Raw genomic sequence first — 14099 nt, 5'->3', positions numbered from 1 at the left:
TTTCTGTCTGTACTGGAGTTTGTTTTTTATCCTGCTTGTGTAAAGTGGGGTGGTGTAGTTCTTAATTATAAAAAAGAGATAATCTGTTAGTTGGGTAAACACAGCTGATGCTATATGTAAATTGCCTTGAACTTCATGTGCCTTGGCGGTAGTAAATATGGTTGTCTTTTTGGGTGGGGCTGAGAGGAGGAGGAGGAAGGAGATGGCTTAGAAAAGCTTGGCGCTGTCAAATATTTTTTAATTGAATTTATATACTGCCCTATACCCGGAGGTCTCAGGGCAGTTCAACAAATATAAAACCACAAATTATATAATCAAAAAGAAAGAAACATCCTAATAACCCAACCCAACCCTAAAAAAACACATTTTAAAAGGGCATAGGATGTGAATCAGATAAACCAAATGCCTGGTTAAAAAGGAATGTTTTTGCCTGGCGCCTAAAAGTGTATAATGAAGGCACCAGGTGAGCCTCCCTGGGGAGAGCATTCCACAGTCAGGGAGCCACTGCAGCCAAGGCCCTTTCTTGTGTTGCCACCCTCCAGACCTAGGAAGGTGATCTGACAGTCTGGGTAGGCAGGCGGCCCTTGAGGCTTCTCACTCCCGAAGGCCCCCTGCCCTCTCCATCCTCTTTGCTCCTGAGGCAGGCCTGTTAAGCCCAGGCCCCGTTGCTAAGGCCCGCATCCTCCCTCTGTTGCTAAGGGCCTCGCCCTCTCTCCCAAGCCCCGCCCCCGCTCAACGCTGCCGTCGTTCCAGCGAGGCGGGGCCCCCGTCGCCCAGCAACCTCCCTTCTCACCGCCCCCCTCCGGCGTTGCCAAGGCGCCGCGGCGCAGCTTCCGGGCGCGGCGAGGTGAGCCGCGGGTCGCGACTTCCGGCAGGCAGGCAAGCAGGAGGAGGAGGAGGAGGCGGCGGCCGCGGCCCGGCGGGAAGATGGCGGCGGCGCTGGCTCCCCCGGCCCCAGCCGCGGCGGCGGCGCCGGTCCCCGACGGAGGCCCGTCCCCGCCGCAGCCGCCGCACGAGATCAAGAGCCAGTTCCGCACCCGAGAGGGCTCCTACCGGCTGCTGGGGGCCCCGGAGCCCCGCGCCAGGCCCGCCCCGCCCGCCGCCCCCACCTCGGCCGCCGCCCCGCCGCCGCCTCCCCCGCCGCCCTCCGGGGTGCCCGTCGGAGCCCCCGCGCCGCCCGCCCCCTCGCTGCCCCCCGTGCGCCTGTCGCTGGTGCGGCTCAGCCCGGCCTCGGGGGGCGCAGGGGGAGGAGGAGGCGGCGACCCGTGCGGGGAGGGGGACCCGGTGGGCCTGGCCGCCGAGCGCAGCCGCGTCTGCTTCAACCTGGGCCGAGAGCTGTACTTCTACTCGGGCTCCGGGGGCGCACCGGGGCGGGGACGCAGGGTGAGCGCCCGCCGAGGTTGTGGGGTGGGGGGAGGTCAGAGGGTGGGGGGCGATGGGTGGGGTGGGGCTGGCCCAGGTGAGGAGCGTGGGTGCACAGGTATGCAGAAGAGGGAGGTTTAGGGTGTGGTTGGTGGGGGGGGGGTTGGACCAGAAAAGATGGAGACAGTTTTAGAATTGTAGTAGCTACCACGAGGGTCTTCTAGTCGTCCAACCCTTTGCCATGCAAAAGGAATCCTTCGGATCTCGAACCCACAGCCCTGGGATTGAGAGCCTCATACTCCTACCGACTGAGTGTTCTGTGTGTGTGTTTTGTAGTCAAGCCGAGGAAGGGCGTGCAAGGAGGAGGGTGTTGAAAGGGCAACTGGGGGTGCGGGGAGGGAAGGAGCGGCCAGGAGATGGGCAGAAGCAGGTGGGGAGGTATTGGGGTGATGTGGAAGAGGAGACTACGGTGGCAAGATAACAGGGCTCAGAAATGGCCAGGAGTTGGTAAGGAAATGGGCTGGTTGGTGGCTAATCTCAGAAGCCGGAGGAGTGTGGATTCAGTTCTTCGCAAGAGGGAGAATCGGTTGCTTGCAGAGGTATTTGACGGTCCGGATGGCCAGGGGAAGCAGGAAAGCGAATGCAAAATGACAAAAGGATGCTGTTGCTTAACTTGGAGCTGTGGTCTCAGCGTAACCAGGCAGGAGAGCTTAATAAAGGCCCCTTCCCACCACCAGCTGTTAGACCACAAAGTGGTTGGTGTGGGGCGAGTGACTTTTGTAGCTTTGCTTGCAAAGTTGATGCAGGTAGCCAATACGAAATGGGTGGAGAACAGCAGTTGCTGAAAGGCCAAGAAATGTGGGTTCGGCGCCTGTCTCCGGGGAGGGCTCTGTGTGCTCCGAGGCCATTGCTGTGCTCCCCACACACAGCTGTAGGCACTCCCTGTGTTCCTTATGCAAAGTGAAGGAAGGCTTTGCCACCTCTTGCTTCCATGTCAGATTCCGTTCCGGTGCTTGGTTCCTGCAGTCCTAACTTCCCACCCATTCTATTTTTGCCGGCTTTCCAGTCTATCGACCTGAAGAAGCCCATTGACAAGCGGATCTATAAGGGGACGCAGCCCACTTGCCACGACTTCAACCAGTTCACAGCTGCTTCCGAAAGCATCTCGCTGCTGGTTGGCTTCTCGGCTGGGCAAGTGCAGTACTTGGATCTCATCAAGAAGGATACTAGTAAGCTCTTCAATGAGGAGGTGAGTACGAAGTGTTCTGCAAAGTCGATGCTGATCAATTGGAGTCTCTTATTTCATTCCTCCCAGGTTGATGGGCTTGGGTTAGGGCGCCTCTGTTTAAATGTCGCACTTCCCTTAATCGCTGCTGTTAATTGCTTATAATGTGTAGGGCTACAAGTTTTAGTTGGCTTAAACAATCAAAGTGTGGTTTAATGTGCCTGCTTGTCGATTGTATTCTGAGAGATTTTTCAGAAAGGCAGCTGGGAAATGTTGCCAGTTCATAGCCACAGAGCTGTGTCCCAGAAACGATGCCTTGGAAAAAGAAGTACTTAAAGCCAAAGTTGGCACAGGAGTTTGGCCCAAGGCTACTTCTGAATGTGCTGTTCAGTGCTGGGGGTTGCAACGGTAGCTCTGCATAACCTCTTCTTGATCCTCTTCTCCCCGGCCTGCGCTGATGATCTCTGCCTCGAGATCAGTAAGGGCAGTTAAGAGACTCGTTCCTGTTAAATATTTTATAGAGAGAGTGTGGTGCACATTTGTGGGCCTGTTTCCAGCAAGTGCAAGGGCTGGTGGAACTTCCTGGGCCCACCTCACATTTCTCCTTTCCTTGCCTCCCACCCAACAGAGGCTGATTGACAAGACAAAGGTCACCTTTGTGAAGTGGATCCCCGAGACGGAGAGCCTCTTCCTGGCCTCCCACGCCAGCGGCCACCTGTACCTGTACAACGTGGAGCACCCCTGCGGCTCAGCCTCGCCCCAGTACACCCTCCTCAAGCAGGGCGAGGGCTTCACGGTCTACGCCTGCAAGAGCAAGAGCGCCCGCAACCCGCTGCTGAAGTGGGCAGTGGGCGAAGGAGCGCTGAACGAGTTTGCCTTCTCGCCCGACGGCCGCTACCTGGCCTGCGTCAGCCAAGACGGCTGCCTCCGCGTCTTCCACTTCGATTCCATGCTCCTGCAGGGGATGATGAAGAGCTATTTTGGGGGGCTGCTGTGCGTCTGCTGGAGCCCCGACGGGCGCTACATCGTGACGGGCGGCGAGGACGACCTGGTGACGGTCTGGTCTTTTGCCGAGGGCCGGGTCATCGCCAGGGGCCACGGCCACAAGTCGTGGGTCAACGCGGTGGCCTTTGACCCCTTCACCACCAGCACGGAGGACGACGGGAGCGGAGAGTTCAGCGGCAGCGACGAGGACATCCAGGACTCTGCCAATTTCTGCAGGGTGCGGACCAGCAGCACGTTGTCGCACCTCTCTAAGCACAGCACCAAAAGCACCCCCACGGTGACTTACCGGTTTGGGTCTGCCGGCCAGGACACCCAGTTCTGCCTTTGGGACCTGACGGAGGACGTCCTGTACCCCCACCACCCGCTCTCCCGGGCCCGAACGCTCACCAACACCTTCAGCGCCGGCATCCCCCCCTCGGGGAGCGGCGGGAGCAACCTGGCCGCCGAGGCAGGTGGGGGGGCCCTGCCCCGCTCGCTGTCCCGCTCCAACAGCCTGCCGCACCCGGCCGTCACCAGCGCCGCCAAGAGCCACGTGGCCGACGGCACGGTGCCCTTCAGCATCGGGAAATTCGCCACGCTCACCCTGCAGGAGCGGAAGGACAAGAACGCCGAGAAGGAGCACAAGCGCTACCACAGCCTGGGCAACATCAGCAAGAGCAACGACAAGCTCAACGTGGTGCCCCGGAGCAAGCTGGACACGGCCAAGGTCCTGGGCACGGCCCTGTGCCCCCGCATCAACGAAGTGCCCCTCCTGGAGCCCCTTGTCTGCAAGAAGATTGCCCACGAGCGGCTGACGGTGCTGCTCTTCCTGGAGGACTGCATCATCACCGCCTGCCAGGAGGGCCTCATCTGCACGTGGGCCAGGCCAGGGAAGGCGGTGAGTGGAGCAGCCCCTTACACTGGCAGGAGGGCTCTGCTGCGCTTCAAAGCTTGGGTTGCGCTAGGAAGTGGCCGCTTCCGATCTAGGGGGAGCACTCCTGGGAAAGGGGCGTGGCCATAGCTGTTTAAGTTTCGGAGTGGTGGGCGGAGCCAGAAGCAAAAGTGGGCGGAGCAGCAATGTAAACTCCAAGCGGGCTCGGAGCAGAGCAAAGGGGAGGGCAGCCATGTGCTCCGCGCAATGGAGCCCCATCGTCTTCTTGTCTGATCCCATCAAAACAGGACAGGAAGCAGCAGCTGCTCAAAGGCAGCCGGGCTCCGCCCACCAGCTAACCCTATTGGCCGGCTGAAGGGCTCGGCGGCAACGGATAGGGGCTGATGCAGGGGGAGGAATACACCCCCCTGTAAGCACGGGAAACGGCTCCCACTTGCTTTGAGGGCTGAGGCTTTTCTCTCCAAGTAGGCGAGGTCTTCCCACCCATTCCCTGGCCAGCAGGGGAGGAGCTGCTTCCATTAAAAACGGGAAATTTAAGGGAAATAAAAAATAAGGGAGAGCAGCGGGAAACTGCTTAAAATAAGGGAGAATCCCGGGGAAAACGGGATACTTGACAGCACTGGGCGTGGCTCATGGTAGGGCATGCAGCCAGCAGGCTGGTTCAGTCCTGGCAGCATCTCCTGGGAAAGGCTCTGGCCTGAGAGCCTGGAGAACTGCTGGTCACCAGGAGGAGATAACGGCGAGTGGGGCAGGTCTAGAGCAGAGCAGGGCAGGCCAACTTCTCATACCAAGTGGGCCACAGGAGTACTTCAGCATGGAAGCTGTGGGCTGCTCAATCCAATCACTTTATTTCAGCTTTAAGCTCGTATGAAAACAGAACTAAAACAAATACACGCACACAGTTAGATTTGAAAATTAGTGACAATAAAAGCCCTAATAAAGATACAAAATTAAATATGGATGTTATAAGGAAATTTCAATTTCCAAACAGCAGTCCATTACGTCGCTTATACGTCAAAACGGAAGTTAAAATTTTTGCCATTTGAAGAGTTACATACTGATCTGTATCTTGCAATAAGAAGGCAAGAGAAAAGTCTGCTGGATTTATGGATTAATGGTAACTATAAATTCTTCCGAACAGCACAATATAAAGGACATATAAGCAATGGGCTGCTCACTGCTTTGTCGCATATAGAGAGGCCAAAATTTAAGGGGGGGGGGGAACACCCACAGCCTTCTTGCTGCCTTGCCAATGCCTGCTAAGCATGGCACTGGGCTTTGGGAAAGAGGGACAAGGCTGTGGCAGGGTCCTAGAGTCCTCCCATTTCCTTCCCAAAGCTGAGAAAGCATTAACTAGGCTTTGGGAAGCAGGATGGGCTCTAGGACCCTGTCAGAGGCCTCATGCCTCCTTCCCAAAGCCCAGAGCTTCAGTTACTCAGATTCTAGATCGCTGCAGGGGACGGCTGCATGTTAGACCACCCTGGAATAATGAAATGTTCCCAGCGGAATGTCGGCTTGGCTTCCATTAGCTGGATCAGCAGGGATCTAGACACCGAGCTCGCAGGACTCTTCATCCCAGTGTTGTGCTTCCTCCATGCGGCCCTGTGACCGTTTCCTCTTGGTTCCTTCATCCTTCCTTTTGCATCGGTTGCGAAGGAAGTCCCCGAGTCCAGCAACCCAGGCAGTATCCCGCGAATCCGCCTTGGTTTTGTCCCCCAGAGCTGCAAGTCCAGAAGGGGGGGAGCATGGTGTTGTTGCCCGTGTGGTGTGGCGCCTCCAATGGTGCAGGCCATTAAGCCAAACCACAGGCTAGGAGGAGAGAGAGTGGGTTGGGGAAGGGGGAGCCCTGGCCCCAAACTGCAGTGGTGAAATGCTTCATCAATGATGAAGCAAAATCTATCCGCCAAACTGGTCGAATGCTTCATTCCTTCTTGGAGCCCAGGTGCGAATACAGAAGATCAGCTTAGTGGTGGCTCAGGAGGGGAGCTGCATTGTGTGCTCTCAGAACGCCATCGAGAGAGACCAGGTGGTCTCATTTTTTGTCTCCTACTTTTATATTCCACCTTTTGCTCCGAGGTGCGGAAGGTGGCGTACATGGCTCTCTTCCCCACCCTGCCTCGTTTCGTCCTCACAAAAACCCTGCAAGGTGGGCTGGGCTTAAGAGATAGTGGCTGGCCCCCGGGGTCACCCAGTGTGAAGTCCCTGGCTGGGGCTTGCCGATCAGAAGGTCTGCGGTTCGAATCCCCGCGAAGGGGTGAGCTCCCGTTGCTCTGCCCAGCTCCTGCCCACCTAGCAGTTCGAAAGCACGTCAGAGTGCAAGTAGATAAATAGGTACCGCTCCAGCAGGAAGGTAAACGGCGTTTCCGTGCGCTGCTCTGGTTCGCCAGAAGCGGCTTAAGTCATGCTGGTCACATGACCCAGAAGCTGTACGCCGGCTCCTTTGGCCAATAAAGCGAGATGAGTGCCGCAACCCCAGAGTCGTCCGTGACTGGACCTAATGGACCCTTTACCTCCCAGGTCCTGGCCAGTCACTCTTTTAAGCACTGCAGCACACAAAAAAGAGGAGCAACGCTGCTGTGAAACGGCTTTGGGTAGAGTTAAGAGGCCAAGATCAGGAGAGCAAGTGAGAGGGTCTCTTCTCCCCCGATTTCACTGGGGAGCAAAATCCCAGTTGGCCATTCAACGGCTTCCTGTAGTGAGTGAGAATTCTCTCAATGCTTCCGGTCTACCGCACACCTCCTCACCGCCACCCCAACAGATGCTACCATTTCCCAGTACTGTTTGCTCCAGTCTAGTTGGAGAAAACCCAGCGCTGGGCCTTCAGGGCAGCTGCTGATGCCTGCCTCTCCTCCTTTCCCCCCTGACTTTAATTATGAGTGGCCAGACAGGCAGACGTCCAAGCTCAATGCCTGCATTCTCCAGCTGGGAAAGCAAAGGACCAGTCCGGGCATAAGGCAGCAACAAAGCTTAAGAGCTACTGAGGAGACCTGGCTTGCTTCTTGGGGGCAACGCAGAGGGGGGGTCTCTGTCAGTGGTGGCCCTTTGAAACACCCTCCCCAGGTGGCCTGAGAGGCAGGGACAGTAACCTGATTTAAACTCCTCTGGAAGCAGGTGTGGGGAACCTGCAGCCCTGCAGATGTTGGACTACAGCTCCTGTCATCCCTGATCACTGGCCATGCTGCGTGTGAGAGTATTTGGAGGGCCCCTGTCTTAAAGAAATGCATTCTTACCTAAGCTTTCAGGAGCCCTGATACTCAATTCTTAAACCTCCTTCTCCTTTCCTTCGCTCATTTTTTCTATAATAATTAGTTAAATATATATATATATTGATTTACCTTTCAGAAGGCGTGTGTTAGATGGCTTTATTTTTAATCCCGCCCCCATGTTATTTTAAATAAACTGCTTGGAGATTTATTTTTACTAAGCAGTATACAAACTGTATACATAAAACTTGCAAGCTGCCCTGCACCTAGAAAAGTAGCATCTCAGGGAGAAGGAGCCCAGCAGCCCTTCCCGACTTGCTATTTTTTCTTCTCGGCGCTTAAAAAACTCTTCTCTCCCCCACCCTGTTTCCCTTTCAGACCTTGAACGCCCAGAACGGCGGCTCTCCCAGCGGCACGGTGGTGTAACCCGGCGGCGCTTCCCCTCCTTTGGCTGACCTCCTCCTCACAGGTGTCTGTGACTCTTTGCCCTGCCGAGGCCGCTTGGCCAAGATGGCGAAGCTCTCCACCTCTCCAGCAGCTCCTGAGTATGTACAGGTTGTCCCCTTCCTCCTTCGCCTGTGACACTTAACTGTATGGAAAAAGAGAAAGAGAGAGAGAGACAGAGACTAACAGAGTTAATATATTGAGACCTATGTAGCACAGGACCCTTTGCACTTCTTCTCAGCTATTTAAAAAAAAAAAGGAAAAAAGTATTAATATGAACCATATTTAAAGCTAAGATCTTAGCACAGGCTGCTGCCGGGGCAGATTTTGCACAAGGGTGAACTGAGCTTCCTCCACCCCCACCCTGCCCCCTTGCCCCTCGTCTCCCAGACGGGGATTCCTCACTGCCTTCCAGCTGCCCTGCTGCTCTGGACTGGATAGGACCCGCCTGCGATCTTCACCTGCCCTAACCCAGCTCCTCGGAGAAAGCGGAAGGAATCCCTTTTGCACAGGGGGAGAACGACCCTGCCCCGAAGGAAGAACACCTCCCCTCCTCTCCATCTCTTCGTTTTAAATTTTATGTGTGTTTTGCACAACGCGTCCCAGTTTCTTGCGGGACCCATGACCCTCCCTTCCGCCAGCAGGATCTTTTCAGTCTTGAATAGCAGGTGTCTCTCCCCAACTTTCCCTCCTCCTCCTCCTCCTCCTCCTCCTCCTCCTCCTCCTCCCAGTGTAACCAACTGGTCCACAGACACACGTTGCCAGGTGTTTGAGATCCAGCGAGACACTGCCCGGGTCCTCTTGCCAACGTCCCGTGTCTCAGCCTTGGGGCCTAGACAGCTGCCCATCCTCACAACCTTCTCTGCGGTCCTTTCAGAAGCAAAGCGGACCTTTTCCTCTGAACTGAGCTGACGGGCGGCTCGGTTTGTCCGCTCTTTCTCTCCTCCATGGATCTGCCTCTGGATCTGCCTCTGGATTAGATCTCGTCTCTGGGCCAGCGAGATGCACTCCGCCCTCAACTGCTCGGGGCTGTTTGTACCACATGGCTCTCCCCACGCCCACCCCAGTTTGATGGACGTATGTGCGCCCAGTCTGTCAATGCACATTTTAAATAGCCAGCCCTCCTAATGTTGAGCATGGGCTGCAAACCCCAGGCAGGTGCAAGGAAATCAGTTGGGTGTTTCAGCCGCTCAGAAGCCCAGAGTCTCGAACCCTTGACTTTGAAGGGTTATATTTATAGGAGGAGGAGCTGCCATCTTGTTTTCAAAAGAATAAATTTGGGCACTAGTGGAAGATGTTTAAGAGAACAGGATAGTGAAGCGGAATTATCCGTGCAATAACTGGAAGTTCATCTGTCCCGGTAGATGGTTCCTTGGGCTCAGCAGTTTTCCTACTGTGGATGTGGCTTAGTAGGAGAAATATTTTAGGTGGAGCCCATTCTGTGATGTCATCGGCGGCGGCTGCCGTCTGCTTTCCTTTCTCCCCAAGCCTCTTGGCCAGAGAGAAGAGTCGAGGGCTGAAGCAAACAGCACCCATTCTGGTGCATAACCTTGCGCAGAGCCTTAAGAGAGCCCTGGGGGTGCCATGGTAGGTCTTTGTTGGGGGCATGGCCAGGATCCCAGTAGAGCTTATGGACCACTAGAGCTTATCTTTAGACATTTCAACTGCTTATCTGTATTCTGTCCACAGGAAAAAAAATTGTAGGAATATGTGTCTATTCTGGGCCAGGCTTTGATCAGCTCAGGACAGGTTTTAATCTGCTTGAGGATTCTGGGTTGCACCTGATGCTAGGCCCTACTTAGAGTAGACCCATTGGAATTAGTGGGCCTAAGTTAGGCCAGGTAATTTAAGCGGGTCTACTCATAAGTAGGGCTTAGCACCAGCTACAACCCCTCCTGTCGCAGAAAGCAGCTGCTCCAAAACGGATTCAAAGAAACACATGCTGCGCTTCATCCAGTATGTGGCCATTTAAAATATTCTTAACATCCTTTGACCCTTTGGCAATTGAGGGCAGTCTTAAGAGACACACGCAGAGAGCCAGTTTTCTGCAAGTGTGTTCTATTTTATTTATTGCTTCATAAGCGTTAAAAGTAGAGTTTGGGGCAGCTTTGAGCCTCTCTTTACCACACCTGCATTTATGTACGCTGTGCCACGCTTCTGCAGCTTATCCTACACCCTGGAGTACAGGCAGAGCAGCCTTCGCCAACCCGGCGCCCTCCAGGCGTTTGGGACCACAGCTCCCACGAGGCCCAGCCTGCGCAGCCGTGGGGAGTTGTAGCCCAAAACACAGGGGAGGGTGCAGTTTGGGGAGGGGGTGCCGGGCAAAAATATCCCAATACCCTGGGCTGAAAACTTCCCGCAAATTTCCAAGAGGATCCCTGGACTTCTCCCTCTCGCTGTTTTGCTTTAAGCACCGACAAGCTTAGAGGGAACCCCAGGGCTTCATGCACTAGGAGCAGCCATCTCTGTGGGGACTAGTAATCTGTTTGCAGCTCCTCGCCCTGCGGATCTGAGCTTCTGGCAGAGGCAAACCTGGGCAGGAGCAGGGCTTGACTTGAGTTGCTCTGAAGGCAGGGCTGGCCTGCCTGCCATGCCTGGTTTCTAACACAAGAGGGCGTTAGGCTTGACCACGCCTGGAAGGAACTTCCCAGGGGAGCCGGCTGTCATTTTACAGTGGCCATCTGCGCATGCCCAGAGGCGCCCACGCTCTCGTTGGTAATACCTGCGCACGTCCTGGGGTTGGGCCCTTCGCATTCAAGACGCGTCCAGGAGACCCTGCCCGCCTCGAGCCCAGCCACCTGCGTTCGCCACGAGCCTTCACCTTGGGACCGCGTATCATCTGCGCGGCAAAGGTTCGAAGGCAGGCGCCAGCCTGGCAAGGGGGGGACCCGTCTTGTTCCCCACGCTATGCTCACTGTGAACCCATCGTCAGCTCTGCATCTTGCAAAATGCGGCCCGGCTGCCAGAGAAACCAACCAGGGTGGGCGGGTGGGAAAACCCTCTCCCAGAGGAGGACTGAGCGCCACGGGACTGGCTCCCCTCCCCCAGGAAAAACAAGCCATACAGGGTGCAGAGCCACTTCACACAATCTTCACACCTGCTTCATCCCAGCCTGGTCAGAGGAACGTGGGGAGCAGAGGAGAGACCCTTGACCCGGCTCTGCTGGGATCCTTCGCAGAGACCTTGGCGGACAGTATTACTTTTGCTTTACCCCCCCCTCCTTCCCCCACTGCGCCTCCCAAATGCATGTCGCCCTCGCACTCTTGTCTGCCCCCCCCCCGTCCTGCGGCCTTTGCCTGCCAGCTGGTGTCTGGCAGCCGAGACCCCCAACCACCCCACCCCACCCGAGTCCGCAGAAGAACACGCCCGGAAGCTGCGACGATGATGCCCCCCCTGTGCCTTCGTCACTTTACTACCTGCTCTCTAAACGTTTGTTACTGTTGTGTCTGAAGAGTGTTTAAATTATAGAATCGTGAACTCCTATTTATACTAAAGAGACAGTTTTCACACCACAGCCTCCCCTGCTAAATGTTGGTGGTTTTGGGGGGGTGGGGGCTCGAGGGAGGGGGGGGCGGAAGGTTGTGGAGCATCAATTCTGGCACCACGGTGGATGCTTTAAGAAAACAGAGAGAGAGAGAGCAGCTCTGTTCTGCAAAAAAATCAGTGCGTGAGACGGCTGGATTGTAAGAGAGTCGTTTTCTTTGTCACACGTGGAGTTGCTTGTGATGACGCCGTGAGTGTATCTTGCAACCTGCCCCAGTTCCTTCCCCTCCCATGTTTTGCCTTGGCCCTCAGTTGCAGAATTCCTAAAATGCCTCCCGGACATTGCAGTGCAGCAAAAGGGCTACGGAAGAATCCAATTTTATTTCATCTCTGAAGAGGGAGCAGCACATCCTTAACACATCCTTGTCACAAACGTACAGTGTTCTCATGCATCCAGCCCCCCCATGTGCCATATTATTACACAATGGAGGGGAGGGGAATAATAAATATGGGGAGAAAGGCAGTGACCAGGGACCATAGTGCAAAACCTTAAAACTAGCACAGTTCTCCCCCCCCCCCCCCACTTCAAGCTAAACGTTCTCCTGTTCACTTCCCTCCGTTAGAGACGGGTGCGCGCACACCTTCTGATTTGCTTTTGGAAGAGGCAGGGAACAGAGGTCCACCACCTGCTCGAGGGGGAAATAAGATTTACAGCTAAACACCACAATCCCAAATAAATTACCAACAACCTTGTGTACGTGCGGCAGTGTATAGCAAGAAAGGCTTGGTGCTGCCACCTGGTGCCAGAAGTGTAGAAGTGCAGGTATAAGTCCATTTTTCTGTTGCCGGTGGCACTCGAGCTTGAGACATGCATAGCTTTGCAGTCTTTCTCCAAGGTCCCGCCTGAGCCTTGGGGCAGCTACCATGAGACCGTCCTCGTCTTTAGCCCGGCGAATCCCAGGTGCGAAGCGTGACTCGGTAGCGCTGCGTACAGCATCTGCTTGCGCAGATTCCGCCGGTAGCAGAGCGTCCTCCAAGCAAAACCGGAATCCCAAGTCCAACGGAGCTGCCAGTCCTCTTCCATCGGCCGCCCCTCCACCGACTGCCCTTGCGCCAAACTCCCGGGTTGGGGGGGGACAGGAGCTGGTGCAAAGAAGCAGCCGTGGGTCATTGGGGCGGCAGTCGTGATCCGAGGGGGGGGGCGTCGTTGGCTCGAAAGGGGGTAAGCGGAAGCTGCGTCCCCAGGAAGACTCTTGCCACAAAGGATTCCCCTTCCCCCAAGCCTTCACCTCTTGGAAACAGCCACGTCGAAATCAGAGACTGGGGAGTCAGAGCTGGGGGGGGGGGGGAATGGGGGCTGGGAGGCAGGACTCCTGGGCTCCTTCCCCTACAGGAATTCAAGGGGTTAAATTCCCGAGGGTGCTGAGATTCCTGGATCCTACAGCAGCTCCCAAATTTTGCGTTTGAGGCGGAGCAGCCTGAGGCTAAAAAGTGGGACGGAGTTGGTGGTTGAGAGGTCTTGGGGGGGTCGGGTTCTCTTCGGCCGCTCGTGGCCCTTTAGGAAATTCCTCCCCGGCTGCTACCAGTAATGTGAGCTGGGGAGACCAGTGCTCTCTTCACAAAGCGAGGCAAGTTCAGAGGCAGGGCTCGGAGACTAGGGAAGCGAGGGCCCAGGGAGTGGCGTGGGCTCGGCCGTTGGTTCAGGCAGCATCTGGATCAAAAAGGGTCCTCTTCCTTGCCAGGGCACAAGGAGAAGGGGGCTTTCAGTCCTCTGGGCCCCAAGCTCCCTTCTGGGACAGCTGGCAAGTGATAAAGGAGGTTGTCCCCGAAGCCTGGCAAGGGCTGAGCCGACCGAGCAGAGGCTGTTGGGCACAAGGGTCTCTCCCCCCCTGCTCCCCCCTCGCCGATGGCCTTCAAGCCACCTCCACCAGGCTCCGAGGAGAGGCTTCCAGGGCAAATCTGCCAGTGCATAAGAGCAGGTATCCCACCTTGACGATGCAGGGCCTATGTACCTGTAAAGGGAAAACAGGCTGGTTAAGATAAGCCCTGAGACCTGGCAGAAGATCCCTGCCGCAGGGGCCGTAAGTCATTCCACTTGTGGGGAGGGTCCCTGGCTTGCTCCCTGCCACATCCCGTTAAGGTAAGGGAGCAAGGAACAGTAATAGCGGGCTGCGTTTCTGGGCAGACGGGGCCACTCAAAAAAGGCCCCGCCTTCCCAGAAACCTCAGCCGAAGGACACTTACTTGAAATAAAACTTGGGAGGTGGCCTCAACCCCTGGGAAGGTTTGCTTTCAGGTATGCAAGAATAACTACACAATCCTGCTTTCTCTGTACTCAGCCACTCCTGCTACTCTCATTCAAGGAACGCCTGGGTGTACCACCACAAGGCATGGTGTCCTCACAACTGAGTATTCTGCCCTAAAATTATAAGGTCCCTGCCCTTGGAAAGCTAGCATGTTGAAGTAGGCTAGTGCCTTTCTCCCCAGCACACCAAATTTCAGGTGGC

The 14099-nt window shown here is 55.8% G+C and overlaps 2 protein-coding genes across 8 annotated transcripts in view; one reads left to right on the top strand and one right to left on the bottom strand.

Moving 5' to 3' along the window:
- Positions 1-898: 898 nt before the first annotated feature.
- DMWD (DM1 locus, WD repeat containing) lies at positions 899-8092 on the top strand. Its single transcript, XM_033158783.1, has 4 exons — positions 899-1383; positions 2429-2611; positions 3216-4526; positions 8045-8092. The coding sequence occupies exons 1-4, from the start codon at positions 928-930 to the stop codon at positions 8090-8092; spliced, it is 1998 nt and encodes a 665-aa protein (XP_033014674.1). The 5' UTR covers positions 899-927.
- Positions 8093-12950: 4858 nt separating this feature from the next.
- Positions 12951-14099, bottom strand: part of DMPK (DM1 protein kinase) — a 77012-nt gene continuing 75863 nt past the window's right edge. For 2 of the 7 annotated variants that reach the window (XM_033158438.1, XM_033158436.1), the window contains exon 15: positions 12951-13605. In XM_033158438.1, the coding sequence (XP_033014329.1) occupies positions 13248-13605 (358 nt within the window). In that variant the 3' untranslated portion in view covers positions 12951-13247. The remainder of the gene's footprint in view (positions 13606-14099) is intronic. The other 5 variants (XM_033158437.1, XM_033158439.1, XM_033158435.1 and 2 more) reach the window with 4 other exon arrangements.

The sequence above is a fragment of the Lacerta agilis genome, chromosome 8 (assembly GCF_009819535.1).
Source record: "Lacerta agilis isolate rLacAgi1 chromosome 8, rLacAgi1.pri, whole genome shotgun sequence".
Classification (NCBI taxonomy): Eukaryota; Metazoa; Chordata; class Lepidosauria; order Squamata; family Lacertidae; genus Lacerta; species Lacerta agilis.
This window is presented reverse-complemented; position numbering and strand designations above follow the sequence as displayed.

Bases quoted from the DNA above. Each gene is read 5' to 3' on its own strand.
- DMWD (XM_033158783.1), top strand. From the start codon at position 928: ATGGCGGCGGCGCTGGCTCCCCCGGCCCCAGCCGCGGCGGCGGCGCCG. The intron at 2,612-3,215 runs GTGAGTACGAAG...CCCACCCAACAG, and splicing joins GTAAGCTCTTCAATGAGGAG to AGGCTGATTGACAAGACAAA. The intron at 4,527-8,044 runs GTTGCGCTAGGA...TTTCCCTTTCAG, and splicing joins TGCTGCGCTTCAAAGCTTGG to ACCTTGAACGCCCAGAACGG.